At 41.4% G+C, this 20397-nt stretch overlaps 1 protein-coding gene across 5 annotated transcripts in view; it reads left to right on the plus strand.

The window, feature by feature from the left end:
* NFIA (nuclear factor I A) overlaps positions 1–20397 on the plus strand; it is a 407074-nt gene that overhangs the window by 252339 nt on the left and 134338 nt on the right. The window contains exon 4 of one of the 5 annotated variants that reach the window (XM_044430441.1): positions 5674–5768. The exons of the other annotated variants lie outside the window; for them this stretch is intronic. Coding sequence (XP_044286376.1) covers positions 5674–5753 — 80 coding nt within the window. The 3' untranslated portion in view covers positions 5754–5768. Of the gene's footprint in view, positions 1–5673; positions 5769–20397 lie in introns of those variants that run through there. 5 annotated transcript variants of the gene reach the window in all.

Genomic DNA, 20397 nt, shown 5'->3' on the forward strand with positions numbered 1-20397 from the left:
TTTGGATAAGAGCTGGAAAATAGTGTAGATGAGAGGCATTCACATGACAGAACTCTGTTGACCTGTTACAATCAAAAAACAAGCACTAAATCCCCATTGCGCAAGCAGTGGGTTCCACAACGGAAGAAGCAGGAGCACAACCGCCGCACTGAATACTACTCATACATGCCATTTCACACCATGCTCTTGGAGACTGATGTCTGTTCAGAAGTATTAATACATCATGGATAGGCTCTTGTTTAACAAAGACACAGCCAATTAACACCCATTCTCACGTAAAACAAATGGCACAACTCTTTGGGTTTCAGCCATTGCCATAGATTGATATAGCTGTCATTATTCTGATTCACTGTTGAAAATATCTCTGTTCCCATGGTAGAAAATCAGTGATGAGTTAGGTGGAGGAGCCTGGCTCTGTGGGAGAGCACATGCTTTGCATGCCATGCAGAAGGCCAAGGTTCAGTTCCTAGCATCTCTGGATAGGACTGGAAATGACCCATGTCTGAAACCCTGGAGAGTCACTGCCAGCCAGTAACCATGTCACTGAGCTAGACAGACCATTGGTCTGAATGGAAATAGGATTGCTTCCAGCCTGCCCTAGCCTAGTGCCCCCAGATATGTTCAGCGGTAATTCCCACCATTCGTAGCCATCCCTGGCCAATCACATTGGGGAAGACTCTTCTACTGCCCATCTTGTGCTAAGAGAGGTGCCTCAGATAAACAACTGATAAAGTCTGGTCGGGGTGCGGTTATTGCATAGTCCACACGATGCAGTAACTGGCTTGGTATGATGCATTTATTAGTCTGATCATTATGGAAGGATTGTCCCCTGCTTGCTGTTTGCTATTCTTTTTCTATGTCATCCCTCCCTCCCTCCCTCCCTCCCTCCCTCCCTCTCTCTCTCTCTCTCTCGATAAACGAATGCTGTGAATATCCTTACCCATGGGAACAGCTTGTGTGGATGGCCATATTAATGAGTGTCGCCATGTTTAGTTATAGCTGTATTATTATAATTCTATGCACCAACATTCACCAGACTGGAAAAGAAGTTCTTTTTCCAGGCATGCAAGACAGGAAATGCTCCTCCATCCTAGGCAGTCCCTGCCACTGATAGGAATTAGGTTATCTCCCTACTTTCCTAGGGAGCTTGGGGCAATGAATAGCTGAGACTGCAGCTAGAAAGTGAATGGCTACAGATTCAGAACAAGTTCAAGCAAACATTAACTGGAGCTCATTTAAAGACCTCATCAGTGACAATGAAGAAGTGTCCATTTCATACCACTGTTGTCTGTGCACAGTGCCATCCAGAAATGCAGTTGCAGGTATAATGGGCCTCTTCCTCTGTCTGCTGAGCATTTGCTATATAAAGTTGCGTGCACCTTCTGCTACTTGACTTCAGTTTGACAACAGGGCAGAGCGCTCTTGCAGTCCTGTCTGTAGTTGATGGTTTAAGTGTCATTTGATGCAGACACGATGCTTAGACAAGTGCATCCTATGCTTAACTGTTGCCATCTTCTGTGTTAATTTTTAGCCAAAGTGGTATAATTGGTTATGTCAGAGAAGCAATAAATATTTATTTGACAAAAAGACTCACACACTTGAAAAAAGACACTTTTTAAAAGTCCCCTAATGAAGAAGCCCTAAACCCTAACTATATTTCTAGCTGAAAATATTTTTCTATTTTCTATTAGGCTGGTACCTAATCTTTCTTTCAAGGACAATATGTTCATGAAGTTGATGGTGGCTCAGATCATGACATTTCTTTCTGGAAAGCCTATGTGTGACTAACAGCCCAATTGCCTTATAAAATGTCATCAAATTCTGACATCCAGTTGTGAACATCCTGAACAGTTAAAGTGTGATCCTGTGCAGGTCTATGGGCTACCAAAGCTATGCCGTATTGAGCTCATTTAAGAATACATAAGATTTGTCATTTTTGCTGAAAGATACTAATGCGGCTAAGGGGAATTAAAGAATCCGCTGGGGATTCTTTAATTAATGGTTTAGCAAAATATGGAAGCAATTTTTTGTCTGTTCTAGATGGGTTTTCACGTCCCTTTGAAAATCAGATTCACAGTTTTGGAGTGCTTCTGGAGCCAACTGGCACCTGCAACTTACAGTGTCTTTTACCAGTTTACCAATGTCCCTTCTTGAAAGCTGTGACCTCCACTGCAATTATCAATGGTGCAGTAACACACAGGCTAAACTATCACAACATGTTCTGCATGGTAGTGCCTGTGTAAACTGTGTGGAAACCTGGGTGGATGCAAAATGTGTTGGCTACATTATGGATTGAATTAATGGTCACCAGATTATCTCACTGTTAAAACAGGGTCTAGATTGGAGACATAACTCAAGTTTATGGTCTTGATCCAAATGGTCCGAAAACAAGATATTTAAAGGACTCCCTTCTCTCCTGCCTATAAGTTGATACCATATTCAGACCTTTTCCATATCCTTCTGGTTTTCATAAGTTAATCAAGTGGCTATAAAAAAGAATGCTTTTTGAATGTTTCATCCAGGCTCTAGAACTTATTTGCTAGCCAGTTGTTTATTGCTGTTATTTAGGTCCTCAGTCCTGTTCCCATGAACTTTTTGTGACGTCCTATTTAATTAGTTATTTTCATTGTGCTCTATGCTTGCTCTTCTTTAAACTCTATAATATTATTTATTTATTGCATTTTTATATCATCCAATAGCCAAATCTCTCTGGGCAGTTCACAACAATTAAAACCATAAAATATAACAAAAATATAGTATATGAATTTAAAACTATAAAATAAAATCAATGTAAGAGCAACAATAAAACTTAGCAGCAATAGAATGATTTAAAATACAATGAAGGATTTGAAAGACTAAAATTCCTGGGAAGATTCCTGGGTGTTCACTTGGTGCCAGAAAGAGGAAAACACAAGCATCAGATGAGCCTTTCTAGGAAATTCATTTCAAAACCAGAGTGTCAAAACAAAAGAAAGACCCTCTTCTTACTAGCCACACATCTCACTTTCATTGGCAGTGGCTACTGGAGGACTTCTGGTGGCAGGTGGGTGTTGTAGGAGTTTTTGCAGGAATTTTTGTCAAACCTTTTCATATTTTCATTTGATTTATGTTTGTAGGCACTACTTATCTAAAGGTAAGCTATAGATACTGCTTGTGAGTGAAAAGTAGCAAGCTGTTTGGAAGCAGGGTATATAGAAAGTCAGAAGATTTGTACCTGTTCAACAATTCCAAGGAGAATTGGAATAGATGTAGTCCATTTACTGTGCCTTTACTTAAAAATAATTATGCAAAGGTAAGAGACTATTTTGAAGTTGACTGTTGAATGCTGTTATAAACTTGTACCTAATTCTGCAAGAAAAGAATCCCAAAACCTGTTAGGCCAAAACGTCCTGGAAAATCTCTCAAGCTTTGCTGTATTTTTCCTTTCTGCCAACCTGAGCAGCCCTTGTCATCAATTTGTGTACTCTGACTTGCACTGTTGAATTCTCTCATTTAACAGGGCCTAGGAAATATCCATGGCTTACAGTGAAATATGATAATTAACTGTTGATTTCCTGTAAATGTACTGTAAATATAGAACCTGTAGATAAAAGTGTATTCTCAAAGTCAGCACAGAAGTATTCTTAACTTGATCACAGTTTAGGAAGAGCTTTGAAATAGAGGTTATGTACATTTTTAATAGGCATCTTCCTTCCTAATCCATTTTAATACATTCTCCTATAAAAGCCTAGCCATTGACTTTAGAACTCTGAACAGTGACTGTCCCACAAGTAAACCTGTCAACTTGCAAGCAGTTTTACAATAGGCATTATAAATGTTCCTCTGATACTTCCACATGTGATGCACTAAGCTAGAGAAAGAAACAGAAAGAAAAAGGCAGGCAGTTTGATGTAACATTTCCGTTTAGATTTAGTGTGGATTCAGGGGTTGTTCACATGTCACATTTTAGCAAGTCACAGGAAACTGATACTCCTTCCGCCTCTGCCAGGTGGTTAGGTTGGGGTTTTGGTATGTGTCCCTAACTCTGGGGCAATGGTGGCATGCCAAACATGAGTCCAGAGCATGACACAGTGGACTTAGAACATGCTCAGCAGATATGGCAATATCAGCACTCCTTCAGCTTTTCCTATGCTAAATCGCCAAGTGAATAAGTCCTTAAATGACCCTAATGTGAACTGAAATGTGGATTTAGTGTTTGTGTGAAAGCACACAAAGTTCCCACACTCAGGGAGGTCCCTACCCAGACAGAGTGCCCCCTACAGTGTAGGAGCTCTCTGCATGTACAACACACACAAGGAACTCATTATCAGAAACATCTGCCAGTCTGGAAGGACACTGTTCCTACAGTCAGCAGGATTAGCCAGCATGGGGAGTGACTCTGCATTTTCCTTGACCATGGGAAGGCCTTCAAGTGAACCGCTTCTCCATTATGTGAGGAATCATGGTATGGCTTTATAGGTCTTGTAGTTTTACCACACTAACAGGGTTTTCCAAAAGTTAGTTAGTTAGTTACTTACTTACTTACAAAATGAAACAATTCCAATAAACAATACATAAAAATCAATAAAATAGTACAATAAAAGCAATAAAATCATCACTCGATAATAGGACCTTTTGAACAATCATATTAAAACAAACATTTAAAATTGACTGGGAGCTAAAATCTTAACATGATAATAGCAGCAATAAAAACCTGGTATAATGAACTGTCCTACCATGAACCCATGCACTCACCAAAATATTTGCAAAAAAGAAACTATTTCAGTTGGCATCTGAATAAGAGAAGATGCCTGGTGGATCTTAATTGGAAGCATTTTCTACAAGTGGAGCACTATTGCAGAAAAGGTCTTTCCCTAGCCATCTCCCTCCTTTCTTCATTACAGGGAAGGAATTAGGAGAAGGGCTTCAGATCTCAGTGATCCAGCAGGGGTGTATGGAAATAGGTGTTCCCCTTCAGATGGGATTTTGTATGTTATTGTAATCTGTGCAGGACTGCCATAAGGTGTTTGTGAAAGCCAGTCCTCATTAGCAGGTGTACTGCCATATTCTGGGCTAGCTGCAGTGTCAGGACAGTTTTCAAAGGCAAGCCCACACAGAGGCATGGCAGTAATCCTGGTGTGAGGTTACCAGTGCATGGGCTTCACTCAACCATGTAGTGACACAGCTGATAAACCAACTTTTTAGCACTTCTGGGTACCGAATACAATGATCCAGGAGCACCCCAAGGCTGTAAATTTTGTCCTTTAGGGGGAGCTCCACCTCATCCAGGACAGTTTGGAAATGTCCCAGCCTGGACAGACAGCATTCACTCTAACTGTACCATCATCTTGTCTGGATTCAGTTTCAGCCTACTGACCCTCATCAAGTCTATTACTGAGCCCAGGCACTGGTTAAGAACAGTCACTGTCTCACCTGGAGCAGATGAAAATGGGAGGTAGAGTTGGGTGCTATCAACATGACATGGCACAGCAAGTGTCAGCCTGCACTAAAGTGGAATCTATGAAAGTCATGCAATCCCTTTGCCAAGGGTCCAAACTCAGGTCATTTTTCAGTCCTTTTCCAGGGTCACTTGGAGCAGATTTTAAAAAGAGGTTGTGTGTGTTCATTAGCACACCTAAGTGCACTAAAAGGCCACCAGGAGTGCACCATGCTGCCTTTATTGCTGGCTTTAAGTACATTTGGGCATGAGAGGAAGGTGTTCTCTGGGCCATAATGAATTCAGTTCCAACCGCAGAGTAACAGAATCTCATTGATGAGTTCCTGTATTGGTAACCAGGATATTATTAATATTTAAAACAACTCTGCCTTATTATGATATTGTTGTATCATGTTCTGTTCAGGTGATCTTTAATAAGTATCAGAATAATACTTCCCATAAACCCATCCAGACTGAAAGGTCCAAGCTCAGAAATAGAAAAATATAAAGTAAATTCGGATAATTCTAAGGATTTGGCTTTGTATCACGTTGTAATTGGGAAAACAGCTATGCATGCTGCCCAAGTGCATAAAAGCCTGATGCTGTCATCCACTGCACATAGGCTTAGCTACTGAAGGAGCCCGGGGTCAGTAAATACATCACATGTTGTCATCTAAGTTGTGCATTGAGATGGACACACTCAATATTTTATTTTATTTTATTATTTTATTTTATTTTATTTTATTTATTTATAAAATTTGTATGTCATCCAATTACTTGCATCTCTGGACAGCTTACAGCATAAATAAACTGACAACCCACTCTGGCTGCAAGTTAATAAAATACAACAATAAACTCAATATTAAAACATGTTAAAATATTGATTAAATAAAAAGGTCTTAAGCTGGTGCCAAAAACATATAATGACGGGGAGTGCATTCCGTAGTCGGGGTGCCACCGCAGAGAAGGCCCTCCTCCGGGTCCTCTGTCTCCTAACATCTTTCACAGAGGGTTCCTGGAGGAAGGCTTCTGTTGCCGATCTCAGAGGGCGGGAGGGCACATATGGAAAAAGGCGTTCCTTTAGGTATCCTGGTCCCAAGCCGTTGAGGGCTTTATAGGTAATAACCAGCACCTTGAATTAAGCACGGACTTCGATGGAAAGCCAATGGAGCTGATAGAGGACTGGGGTTATATGAGAATAACGCCCAGTCCCCAACAGCATCTTGGCAGTTCTATTTTGAGCTATCTGAAGTAACCGGACTGTCTTCAAGGGCAGCCACACATAAAGCGTGTTATAGGAATCCAACCAGGAAGTAACCAATGCATGTGTTACTGTTACTAGGCAATCCTCCTCCAGGTAGGAATGCAGCTGATAGATTAGCCAAAGCTGAAGGAAAGTGCTCCTCGCCACCACTGTCAGTTGGGTTTCCAAGGACAGCTCCGGGTTGAGGAGCACTCCCAAGCTGTGGACCCTGTCCTTTAGAGGGAGTGCAACCCCGTCCAGGGCAAGGCCCAAGTCACCTACCCAGGAGCTCGAATCACCCACCAACAGAACCTCCATCTTACCTGGATTGAGCTTCAGTTTATTGGCCCTCATCCAGCCCATTACCTCAGCCAGGCACCGGTTCAGTACAGCCACTGCCTCACCTGGGTTAGTTGAAAAAGAGAGGTAGAGCTGGGTGTCATCAGTATACTGATGACTCCACAGCCCAAATCTCCTGATGACCTCTCCCAGCGGTTTCATGTAGATGTTAAATAGCAAGGGGGACAAAATGGAACCCTGCTGTACTCCATGGCAAGTTGCCATGGCGCAGAGCCAAAGTCCCCCAGCACCACCTTCTGGAATCGGCCATCAAGGTAGGAGTGGAACCACTGCAAAGCAGTGCCTCCTACTCCCAATCTCGCCAGCCTATCCAGGAGGATATCATGATCGATAGTATTGAAAGCCGCTGAGAGGTCCAGGAGAACCAACAGGGACGCACTCCCCGTCTCTCTCCCAGCACAGGTCATCATACAGGGCAACCAAGGCAGATTCAGTACTGTACCCGGGTCTGAAGCCAGACTGAAATGGGTCTAGATAATCAGTTTCATCCAAGAGTACCTCTGGAGTTGTCCCGCCACCACCTGTTCCAACACCTTGCCCAAAAATGAGATGTTGGCCACTGGTCCATAATTGGCTCCATCTCTGGATCCAGAGATTCCTCCTTTAGGACAGGCCTGATTACCACCTCCTTTAAAGGAGCGGGCACCTGGCCGTCCGTCAGAGAGGCATAAATAACCTCCAGGATCCAGGAACTAATCCTGTGTTTGGCTTTGGTCAGTAGTCACGAAGGGCAAGGATCGAATAAAATGGTCAAATAAGCATTTGCTCAAAAATAAATGGCAGGGAGATCTAGATCAGGACTCCAACAAGGAGGCTGGATTTTTTCCCTCTCTTTTAATATTTTCCACCCTGACTTTGACCCCAACTAAAAAACTTCAGTTGGTCCAGAATAGTGCAGTGAGGCTGCTGCTGAGGACTGGCCAATATGCGCATATAATGCAAGTCCTCTACCAGCTTCACTGATTACCAGTTGAAATCCAAGCCCAATTCAGATGTTAAAATGAACATTCAAAGCCCTGAATGGCTTGGGACAGGTTACAGTGTATCACAGAAGTCACCCCTCACATTTTATAAATATTTTATTATATCTCTTCATGTGACAGCCCGGAAGAAATGACACTTTGCTACAATGTAAAGTAGTGAGTACACCAGTGGTTACAACCGCTTTTTGTTGCCAGCGGTTTAGACATTAATGGCTGTGTGTTATTTTGAAGGGACAGCAAATTTACACTGTTATACAAGCTGTATACTCATTACTTTACATTGTAGCAAAGTGTCATTTCTTCAGGGTTGTCACATGAAAAGATATAATAAAATATTTACAAAATGTGAGGGGTGTACTCACTTCTGTGATATACTGTATATAAAGGAACCCCTCTTGCCATGCATGCCTACCTGGGCCCTAAGGTCATCAGCACACATCCTTCTTCAAATAAGGATGTGTGGCTACAAGGAGAAGGGCTTATTTGGCAATGGCATCCAGAATCTGGAATCAGCTTCCCCCTTCTCTCTATTATTTTTGCTACCAAGCAAAGACCTTTTTATTTACCCAATATTTTGATTGTTAAGATAATTTTTAAAGATTTTATGGTATTTATTACATTTTGTGCTGCTGTGCCTTTTAATGGTTTAAAAACTGTGGCTTTATTGTGAGGCCTTTTCTGTGTTTGATGTTGTTTTTTTTTTTTTTGTAATATTTTGACTATATTTTATATTATTATTATATTTGTTACCAAGGGGAGCCATTTTGGCTAAGGGGATGGACATATAATAAATAAATAAATAAATAAATAAAACAATAAATAAAAACACCCCCTGTTAATAGTTGTACATCAACAACAAAAAATTTCCAGGGTAGAAAAAGTGTGGTGTAGCAGTTAGAATGTTGGACCAGGGACTGGGAGATCCAGGTTCTAATTCCCACTTGGCCGTGAAGCTCACTGGATGACTCTGGGCCAGTCACTCCCTCTCAACCTAACCTACCTCCCATGTTTGTTGTTGTGAGTATAAAAGGTAGCTGTGTGAGCTGCGTTGGGTTCCTCACAAGAGGGGAAAGGCAGGATGTAAATGCAATGTAAATGATGATAATGTAGTAATGATCATATGTCACTTTAGCTGCAGAGGTGCAAGTATCTGCTTTTGCTGCAGCAACTAAGATGCCACCTTTGAATCTAGCTGCCTACAGTTATGCTGTTTACTATGATAATCATATTGAATGTGTCTGTCACAATGTGTTCGTCACTGAAATATTCCAAGGAAATGGTGCAATTTTATAACTTGGAGTTTTTGTTGAATATGTGCTAGAAAGTGTAGCATCTCTTTCCTCTTCCCATTTCATCTGTGTGATATCAAATTATTTATAAAATGTCTTAACATTCCTGAGCATGTTCTCTCTATCACCCCTGGCAGCATGCTAAGGAGTCCTTTTTCATCTTCATCTGAAAGAGCCAAAAAAGCAAGAACAGATTATACTTTAAAAAGAAAAAAATCCACCTGTGACTTTCTAGGGCAGATTTCCCCAACCTCTTGCCCTCCAGATATTTTGGACTATAGCTTCCAGCAGGTCTGACTGTTGGTCATGTCAGCTCAGACTGATGGAAGTTGACATCCAAAAAGTCCAGAGGATACTATGTTGGGGATGGCTGTTTTAGTGTAACCCTTGAACCAGTTACAATAAAAAGATAATGAAGGTTGTGAAGCTAGTTACAGATCTTTTTTGCTTTCTTTTTAATCATCCTAACCCTGTCATTGCATTTTTTGTGAAGCTGTAAGCTTCCGTTTAAGTTTTTGATGTTACTGTTTCACCAGTAATTTATTTCCTTTGCACCTGATAATGGCAGCTGTGCACAAGAAATCCCTTCTATGCCTGATTTGGGTTTTCTTTCATAGGAAGCAATACTAGGAGAAAATTACATTACATTGTGGTTCAGGATCAGAAGGACATAAGAAGAGCCCTGCTGGATCAAAGCAAAAGTCTGTCTAGTCCGGTGCCCAACCAAGTGCCCATAGGAAGCACAAAGCAAGACATGAATGCAATATTCCCCTTCTGCTGTTGTAGCGCAGCACCTGGCACTCGGGCATACTGGCTCTGATTCCATAGCATTATTTAGCAACCATGGCTAGTAGCAACCATGGCTAGTAGCAACCATGGCTAGTAGCTGCCACAATTTGTTTGAATCTCCTTTTACAGTCATTTGAGTTAATGACCATCACCACATTTTGTGGCAGCAACTTATATACACAATTAATGTATGGAATCTTCCTGTGTGTACTTTGTGATTAAAGGACAGCATCACAAATTACAGTGAATTGTGAATACCAAAAGATAATTGTGTTTTAATTGATACATTGGTTTGATAGGTGCAAACAGTTATTCCACCCCCAAGGCAAACATACTGGGGATGGTGTTTCCAATTTTGTTTTCCATCGAGATCCATAAAAACAAGATCAAATGGCAATCCCTATTAAGATTATATAGTGCATGTGTCTAAGTACTTACAGTGGATGCAACAGTAAATGCACAGAGTGGCCTTGTTAGCTACTGTTGAACTGTTGGTTTTATCCAAAAATACCTGGAAACCAACTTTAAGAATCAGAAGAATCTGCCTGTGTCTTGTCAGAAGCCCCACTGAATTTAATTATAAACCCAGTGGAAAATAATGGGAGTTACTGCAGAGTAGAGGTGTATAGCCTTGTCTTGTAAGACTTTTTAAATTATTGTTTATCAACCTTCAGAGGTAAACTACCAGTTTCCGTTATATTTTTGGTTTTATATTTGAAAAATACTTTCACTAACCTGAATCTTTGAAATGAGGCAAACTACAAATCAAACCAATAAAGAACAAGCTGCACCCAAAGGTAGTGTTTCTTTGATGGACAGAATCTTGAGTAGAGCAAAGTGCTACATCAGTACTGAATTTCAGAAGAGCCAGCTTCTTGTCATCACCAATCTATTCACACCCCACCTTGGTCAATTGCAGCCTTTCTGAGCAAGACTCACTGAAGAAAGTCTAGGGGAAATGTGGTATGTTGGACACTCAGCCCTGAGAGCAAAACAGCATCTCCTCCTGGTGTGTCAGGATGCTGATTGATGAATCCACAGTGGAATTGCGAATGAGCTGGGAGTAGAAATATAGAGCTGTGCCCTGAGCCACATAAATGTAAATTGTTGTTATTAGTACTATTCTGCCAACCATAGACTGTTCCCATGAGAACAGAAGATGCTGCATCATACTGAAGTAAATGCTTGCTGTGAATGGGCAGCAGAAGTAGCACAGTATTCTCTCCTGGCTAATGAATTTACCTAGCTGACAGGTCATTAGCCCTTTCCGTGTCTTAACAGGATGATGGACAGGAACACAAGGGTAGCATGGCAGTGCAGTACATGACTTTTATGACCTTTTATGTCTTAGGTTAAAACTGTGCCAAGAATAAAGGAAAGAATTCAAATGAGCACTTAAGAAATGATAAAGGCAGCAAGCTTTAATAGGAAAGGACAAATTTTCCTTCTTTGACGAGAGAGAACTGGTACTCACTGAGGCGGGGCTGTTTGAGAAGCAAGCATAGACACCAGCACTGGGTATTAAGGCTTTTGCCCTAACACAGAGCTCAAGAACACAGGGTGTCATTTAGGGAGTGCTGGAGCAGCTGTCACTTCTGTCCTTAATTTCAATCCATCTGTGAACATCTTCAAGAATGGCCATTCGTATTGCACTTATTGTTATAAATACTCATAGGCATACTAAAGGCATAACTTCCTTTGCTTCTAGAAAGTGGAAGGATTTTGATTCGTGTCCTGGGTTAATAATCATGGAAACATGCAAACCGAGCAAGTCAGAAGGGTCCTACCTTCTAGTTTAGCATCCCTTCTAGCATCTAGTCTAACCCCTGGCTCTAGCTGGCTTGACTCACAACATGCCCACCATGTGCATGTCTAGCCTCAAACGCCGATGTGGTCTCAACCATCTCTTGTGGAAGCCCATTCCATATCCTGGCATCCAAATTGAACCTTGCTTCCCTGAGCTTTGATCCGCTGGAGCAAATCCATTGGTCCAATCAGGACAAGTTCCTGGGGGGCTCGAACCCCACCCCCGGCTCACTTTAAAATCTTCCAGACAAAGCTCACTAGAGCATTTCCAAAGGATCTTTTCCCCATCCTCGTGAGGTGCAGCCCGTCCCTTGCCAGAAGTCCATTGGCAAGAAACCGGGTGCCGTGGTTGAGGAACCCGAAGTGTTCCTTCTGGCACCACACCCTAAGCCACTCCTTTCCCTCCCTGGCCCAAATCCCCGGACTGGTAAGATAGAGGAAAAGGCCACTTGGGCCTTTAAGTCCCTAAGTTTCTTCCCTAAGGCCTCAAAGTCCCTGGTGATCCTGCCCACACCCTGCCTAGCTATGTCATTTGTCCCCACATGGATCACCAGAAGCAGCTAGTGACCCCCAAAGCAAACAAGGTGTTGCACTCTATCCTTCACATGCCAGATGCATGTGCCCAGCAGGCAACAGACCTCCCTTGCCTCAAGGTCAGTGTGGCACGCCAGCACCTCAGTGCCCCTCAGCAGGGAGTCCCCAACAATGATCACCCACTGTCATCTCTTTTCAGTGGTGGTAGGTGACCGTGTCCTGGCCATTGCCTCTCCTGCAGCGGTTTCCTGGCCACACGTGGTCCCAGGCTGGGGGTCTTCTTGGTCCCGAAGTCCTCATTCAGCCACAGCCTCCCCAAGTGGAGAGAACCTGTTTCCCAGCTCCCGATTGGCACCAGGAAAAGGAGGAGGCTGTGCTGACCTCTTCCTCCTGTAGGTGACATGCTTCCCAGCTGTTCCTTCCATGGTCCCTCCCTCAACCCTCTATCTGGAGGGGAACTGCTCCCAGGGGGCCTGGAAAGCTCTCTCAGCCCTCAGACACCTCACTTCGTCCTCTGGGAGGGTCACAAGCTTGCATCAAGGGCAAGTGTATCCCTGTCTCTCCTGAGGGAGAAGGGCAAACATGTCACAGCTGTTGCAGCAGACAGCAACACCTGTGATTCCTGCCAAGGCAATCTCCTGGCCTGACATTGGGAACCCCTCAAAGACCCTTGGTCCCCCGCCTTGTCTGTCTGGCACTATTCCTCACTCACCCAGTTCTTCCAGACAAAAACCCACATACACACACACAAGGACAAAATAAAATTTTAATTTAAAAAAGGGGGGAAAAGATAAAAATAAAGATAAATATAAAAACCTGCCCCCAGGGAAGGGAGTCACTGGGCAGCCCAGGCCACAGCTAAAGGACACAGACAAGGGATGACACCTTATAAGCCTCACAGGCTGCTGGCCCCGCCCCCTGCTTCCTGCTGGCCTCTCTGGCCCCTCTAGGCCCTTCCTCTCCGCTGCTCCTCATCCCCCTCCCCGCTCCTCTGCCCAGCTCCTGCCTTGCCTTCGCTAGTCACCTGGCCACCCTCAGCACACTCTCCCAGCCTTGCTGCTCTACTGCTCAGCCAAGAGCCACAAGAAATCCTGTCCTTATAAGGTACACTTTAAGTGAAGAAATGGATAAAATGCTATTTAAAGAATACATATTTAGCAGTAATAGCACTGTTTGGGCTGAGCGTCCCTAAGTGAAAAAATATGTAAGAGAATACAGAGACAATGAAGAAAGCAAAGGTAAACCTTGCCAACAGCCTGCTTCTGGCATAAAGACCATTAATTACTTGTCAATTAATGGACATTTATTCAAAGCATCAGTTTATAGAACAAGATTAAATGAAGGTATTTATGCCAGTTACAAAAATTGTATGTTGTGAATTCTATACAATACAATCTTTGATTATCCAGTGAGAAAGCCTGATTCATAATACTTACATACCACTTACTATAACAAAATATATAGTTTGCCACTGAGCATAGAGCAATAGAAACTGACTGTGCACTTAAGGGCAATGGGTTGAGTGAGCTAATTATCTCTTTTTCTGAATTAGGCCAAATTGAAATGTCCTTTTTGCTTTGTAAAAGCTCTTGGAACAGATTGAATGCAAGACACATCTTCCTTCGGACAGGAAGGTAGAACATTTTAGAACTTGTTGAGTCCTTGGAAATGATATATTCAAGGCCCAGTAATCTTCATGGATAAGTAGACATTTGAACCCCTATCTCATCTGACCTAGTCTGACACTTTTACCCCTATACCAACCTGATTCTTTAATTTCTTAAATAATTCTGTGAATTGAATTAATACTCTTACAAGGATTTCTCTGGACTAAACCACTTTATCATTCTTCTCACAACTTACTAAACATTTCCAGCAAGTTTCCATTAACACATTAGATTAAAAAGCTACCTTTGATGTGCAGCACAGCCTCTTCAGCCTGGTAGGCCAAACAATTTTTGTCATGTGTGAAATGTTTATTAGGCTGTCGTTTTTAGGCACTTCTCTTTCTCCTGGGAGTCAGTGCAGTGTAGTGATTATGGTGCTAGACGGAATTCAGGAGATCTGGATTTGCTCTGGACTGTTATGCTCACTTTGAGGTGTCTGGGCTAACCACTCTCTTTCAGCCCAGCCTACCTTTCAGGCTTGTTCTGGGGATAAAATTGAGAGGTGGACGATTATGTATGCTGGCTGGGGTTCCTTGGAGGGAAAAATCTGGGATACAAATGTATTAATACCATATCTTGTAGAGGAAGCCCTGATGCTAAACAAAGCAACATTGTGAAATTACAGATTCAACATACAACCAGCACATCTTTAAAAATTATTGGAGCATTTTTCCAAAAGATAACCATTTACCATCTTTTAAAGCCTCTTTTTTCCTGCTAAAGTATGAAAGTTCATTTCTACCCCATCCTATCAGCACAAGTGCCTCTACTAAAACAAGATTAAAATGGATCTTCCAATTGCTGGAGTGGGCTTCTCTGTACAGCATGCATGTCACAAATCATGTCAGTTTTTGGTAACTGGGCTGCTGCCGATGGGAGGCTCAGAAATACTCGTGTTAATCAACAATTCTAATTTCAGATCCAAGTGACAGTTTGCACATGGCGAGGAATGCCGTGCACCAGGTGGCATTTCCCTTCAAGAGAATGCCAAGCTGGGTACCATGGGTGCTACTTGCGGTTCAAAATGCTGACTGCGGTACTTGCAGATTTGTAGGTTTCCCTGTTTTGGGCATGGGGAGCAGCTGATACAAGGAATCCCCTTAGAAAATAGGAAGCAGACGGGTTTCACTAAGACTGGCACTGGTAAGCTTCACTTGGCACAAGCTGCTGGAGAAATGACAGGTATTCCATAACATCTATGTGGCTAAGAGGAAGATTTAAAGACAGGAGAGGGCAGCAGCCATTAACAAGGTGCTGAAACAAATGTGATTATTTCTGCACTTGATGGGATGATTTTTATGTGAAGATGATGAGGAATAAGCAAGCTACCCCCTTTTGGAGCTTTGTATAGAAATACGAGTATCTGTGGACACTGAGTAAACTAATATTAGCCCAAAAGGAAATGTCAGATCTACTGCAATAAAGTGTCTGAAAACCATTTCTATAGGACATGGTACACTGCTCTATAATCAGTAGGGTAGTTTGTGGGCACAATGTTGCTGTTGATTGAGATTACCTTTGGCAAAGTACTGCTGACAACTAGTGATGATGGGGCACTGAAATAGACACCTGTCTGCAGCATCTAACCAAGTTGGGAATATATTGGAAACTTTACTAAGCCACTGGACTGTATTTGAAGATGCATTTTAGTTTATGTTAAATTAAGTTTAAAACATCCAAAACACTGTGCATGATTGAGACAGTATGCACTTCAGAACATGTATATGATAAAGGGATATTCTGGGAAGAAACAAAATTGCTTGCAACTCCATGTTAAATTTCCACTCAGTTGCAGACCAACTTTGGCTGAGGCATGGTGCCCTCATTTCGACATAAGACACCACCCTAAGCTGTGTTTCAGCATTAGGTGACTAAAGAATGTTAAGCTCATGGGCATTCCAAACTGTGACCACAGGGAGAAGATTCAAAATTTTAACTCTGAGTTTCACTTAATCACAGCCTAGCATTCTATCCGAACCATAAATTGCAGTTTAGACACAGTTTACTGAACCAGCCCACCTTCTTAAACCAAAGTTTTTAGCTAGCTTGTTTCAATAAAGCTTACTTGAAACTAACCGCAGTCTGTCTGGGTTTGATCACAGCACCAAGAACACAATCCTATGCATGTTCAGAGAGAGAAAAGGCTATAATTCCCAGCATACTCCAGCTGGATGGCTAGAGCATGCTGGAAGTGGTTGGCCTTTTTTCTGTCTAGGATTATGCTCTAAGTTGGAGTGAGTTAAAAATGGAAGTAAAAGTTTACAGTTTCCTTGTGGTTGCTGCACTGGGAAAGGAAGGAGAAACATTCAGGCTCTAGGTTTGCTCAGGATCATTCAGGATCATTCATGTAATGATAAATCATCATTTTTCTTTATGTCTAAACCAGCTCCACTATTAAGCAATAAGTATCCAACTCAGTGTGCCTATAGTTATCTTTCTGTTCATTTCTTTATTGACTTGATCACAGAGCTGGTGTAAATGCTCTGAAGCTAAATTTAAAAAGCCACAACAGCAATTTTGGAGATTACAGTGAAGTGATTTTTGTTGCAATAAGCCAATGAAATTATGGCAGCAGTGATACAGAAGAAGAAGATAAATAACTCCCTTTTATTATTTTCTTCAGGTGGATTTTCTTTTTATTACTGTCTTTTCAGAAGACATAAATACTCCTAAATGATTAACCTTCTATAGATTCCATCTCATTTATTTTGAAAGGGTTTTGAAGAATGTGTTCTAATCTAATCTGCCAAATGAGTATGACTATTTATAATGATGTTTCTTCTTTTAACATTTCCTTTTGGAATAGAAATCTGAAAATGCTAAAAATGTTAACTTAAGACATCTGTTGTTTTCCGAGACATGGATTCCTAAACTATGTCTATGCTAGTTTTCTAATGAAAAGATGTTTAGTTTGTACTTGACCAAAATATACTGGCATTAGAAGATCACTTAATTTGTCTTTATATTAACCACCTGTGGAGTCATCGATATGCATGCCCATATCTTTGATATGAAACTGGATTCCTGGGGCTGAAACCAAAGGGTTGCTTATGCCCCTGATGAGTTGTTTCTCCCCTGCTAATTCCCTTCTACCAGCACTGGGTTATCTCAGTTATGATGAGCAAGCAGGACCCAACACTTAGGCAAAATAAATTTAGCACTTCCAGGAGAAATCCCCCAGATGGCTCTCATTTCTGAAAGAAGGAAAGTTGGTGAAGCTCTCTTATACAAGCTCTGCTGACTTACTTCCCCCAGAAACAAGCACCTGACTCATTTTGGGTTGCCTGAAAAGCAACAAATCAAAGTTGTTTGAGCTGTGGGAGCTGCTTGCACAATTGGTGCAGTGGAAAAGAATCAGTTGGGAGATGAGCATCCCATTAGGTTGTGTCCTGGATTTGCAGTATTAGCCTTCTACATGCAAAGTAGCAATTTCCTAAATACTAGATTCATCCTCCCGTCATTGGTGATTCTTGTAGGTATATTTTTTCTATCTGTTTACAAAGTATTAATCTCTCGGTCCATCATGTCCTGACCGGTAGCACATTGCTTGCAGCTCAAAAGGTTGGCAGTTCTTTAAATGTTTTGAAGGCTAAAGCTCAGTGCTACCACTACTACATCCTTGTATACAGAAGTGATGTGTACAGAGATTATCTGTACCTCAGATTCAGTCTCTCATATCTCTAGGGGTGTGGAACCTATGGTCTCCCAAATGTTGTTGGCCTAAGATGTCTGAGCCGACTGGGTGCCTGGCACCCAGGGTGCTGACAGGGTGAATGCAAGAGAGAGGACCTTTTCTGTGGTGGTCCTGCAATTCTGAAATCAACTTCTATCAGGGAATGGTCGATCTCTTTATCAGGAAAGCTCTGAAGACACATCTGCTTTTGCTAGCTTTCCAATATTCTTTGGGCTGCAGGTTTTATTGTTGTAATTTGCTTTATAGCTTTATAATATTTTCTTCTATACTACTGCCTATTAACATATTTTTGTATGATTTTTATTTGGGAGGATTCCTTGAGAGTGTTTTAGTCTATCTGTGAGTTAAATCATCTTAGCTGAGCAGCAGAGCCACCTGCCACAAATATTGGAAGGTATACCTTCTTTCAAGCAGTCTTCTCTCCATGCAAGTATCATGGCATGGAGATAAAATTAGGATTATCACCTGGACATTGTCCAAAAAGAAGAAATGTGTCTCCAAAATCTGAGGACAGTGATTTCCATATGATAATCTCTGTTTATAAATACACATTTAGATAAACTCACTATAATTTAGATAGAAATACAGTTTCCTACTGGAAAAGACTGTGTCCTGGTGTCCTGCATGCCTTCTTGTTCAGTCTTCCATCCAAGATCTACTTGTTCGTGGGTAAATTCAGGGCCCTTGGGCTCTCCCTTCTTATCATGGTCTATCTTTAAACTGGTCTTAAAGAAAACCACCCTTCAAATGGGCAAAACTTAGAAAGGAAGGATGGTCTTCTGGCAGTCCTTCAGAGAGAGGACTGGTTTGTTTTCTTGTGTGGAAAGAAAACTACTTAGTAAGATTCAGTACTGGACTGGATATCACAGTGGTCTCTGCCAGTACTGATTACTTATCCTGGGCATTGCATTTGATCTGACATTTATAGGCTCATTCTCAGTGAGATGCCAAATCTTCTGGTCTGTGCCATTTCAGATATGGTTAACTTATCCATACAAAATAGAATTCCGGTAAAGAGAAAAGTAGAAAGGTAGGAAGATGGGGAGAGTGGAAATTTTCTCCCTGCTGCCTAGTTTTCTGCACATACTGTAGATACGATTTAATTTGATTTCTGTTTGGAAGAGAATTCGGTCACTTGACTTTCTGCTTTCAGTCTTAAGTGGTAGTGCTGCTCTGCTATGGTGAGAACTAGACTATGTCATTACAAAGCCCTGTTGCTACCACTTCCTTTCTTCTTACCCCCCTCTCTCTTATTGTCCCCAAAATGATTGCAGATATATTGGCTACAATCTTAGGCTGCTATGACAAACTTATGAATATCAAGCCAATAATATCATAGATGAATTATTATTTCCAAGCATATTAATTTCTAGCTCAGGTGATTTTTTTTGGTTATTATTTCATGTTATGTATTGAAAAATAAAGTAAAGGAACATGAAGGAATCCCTGATTTGTCATATTGTGCATATTTATATTTATTCCATGCACAGAATTTCACTGAAATCCTATATCCACTCACCTTGGAGTAAGTCTCATTCAATGAACCCAATGGGACATATTTCTGAATAGACACATATAGATAGAATAAAGATCCTCTGTTCTATTTCATTTGAAGCCAAGTTTTTTTTTTCTTGCAAGGAAGTTTCTTTATGAGACCCCCAAAGTACACTGAGTTATATAAATAAACAAGCTTGTCTGACTAGACCAGCCTTATGGAGTAGAACAATCACCATATTTTCCATTGTTCTGAAAATAACTTCATTAAAGATATGATCCTATGTTACATCCGTGGCTGTGCATGCTGGGGGTTGGAGATTGTTTTGCTTTTTCTGGTCAAACTTCCATAAGATTGTGTCCTAAGAGATTGATTTATGACATTTTTTAAAAAGTCTGCGAAGAACAAGTTCCTACAAATTGTGGATGCTGCGAAGAGTTAACAAAACTTCCATTATTACACACTATTAAGCTGGGACCAGGAAACAATTTCTAATCAATGCTCTGATCTGAGCAGGCTTTTATATTCAGCCTAAGATCTTGTGTTCTCTATTCACACATGCTCACTTCCAGCTGTTGTCATTGAAATCCTACATAATCTCTCCAGGTCAAAGGGCAGTCGTCCATGACTGCTGCAGTTAAAAGGTTATGCTGATTTGTGTTGTCAAATATTGGCTCTTTTTTCCCTCAGCCACTTGCTTTCTGCCTTTTTCAACAAGAAAGCGCCAGCCTAGGATTGTATTACATGACTTTTAAAGTCTTTAAGGTGTCCCTCCATTGTACTAACCTAATTTACCCCAGATAGTCTAATTCTTTCTGTTATATCCCTCAAAGAATTTCCTGGTTCTTCTTAAAAACTGTTCCAAAGCTTATATTGGCATGTGGATTTAGTGTGGTCTAGCAGCTATGTGAATAGGAATGCTTCCTTTCAATGGCCAATCAAGTGTCCATAGTTAATGACTGTTGGGCTGCTGAACTGAAATAAAAAGTAACTAGTGGTAAAGGATAGTAGCGAGAACAATAGAGGAAAATAATATAAATCTTGTATTTCAATGCCAGTGATGCCTATGTGTGGAAAAGGAATAGGACTGTAATTTTAAAAGTCTTAATTTCATCTCAATT

Source organism: Varanus komodoensis, unplaced genomic scaffold, assembly GCF_004798865.1.
Source record: "Varanus komodoensis strain SLA01 unplaced genomic scaffold, ASM479886v1 scaffold20_1, whole genome shotgun sequence".
NCBI lineage: Eukaryota > Metazoa > Chordata > Lepidosauria > Squamata > Varanidae > Varanus > Varanus komodoensis.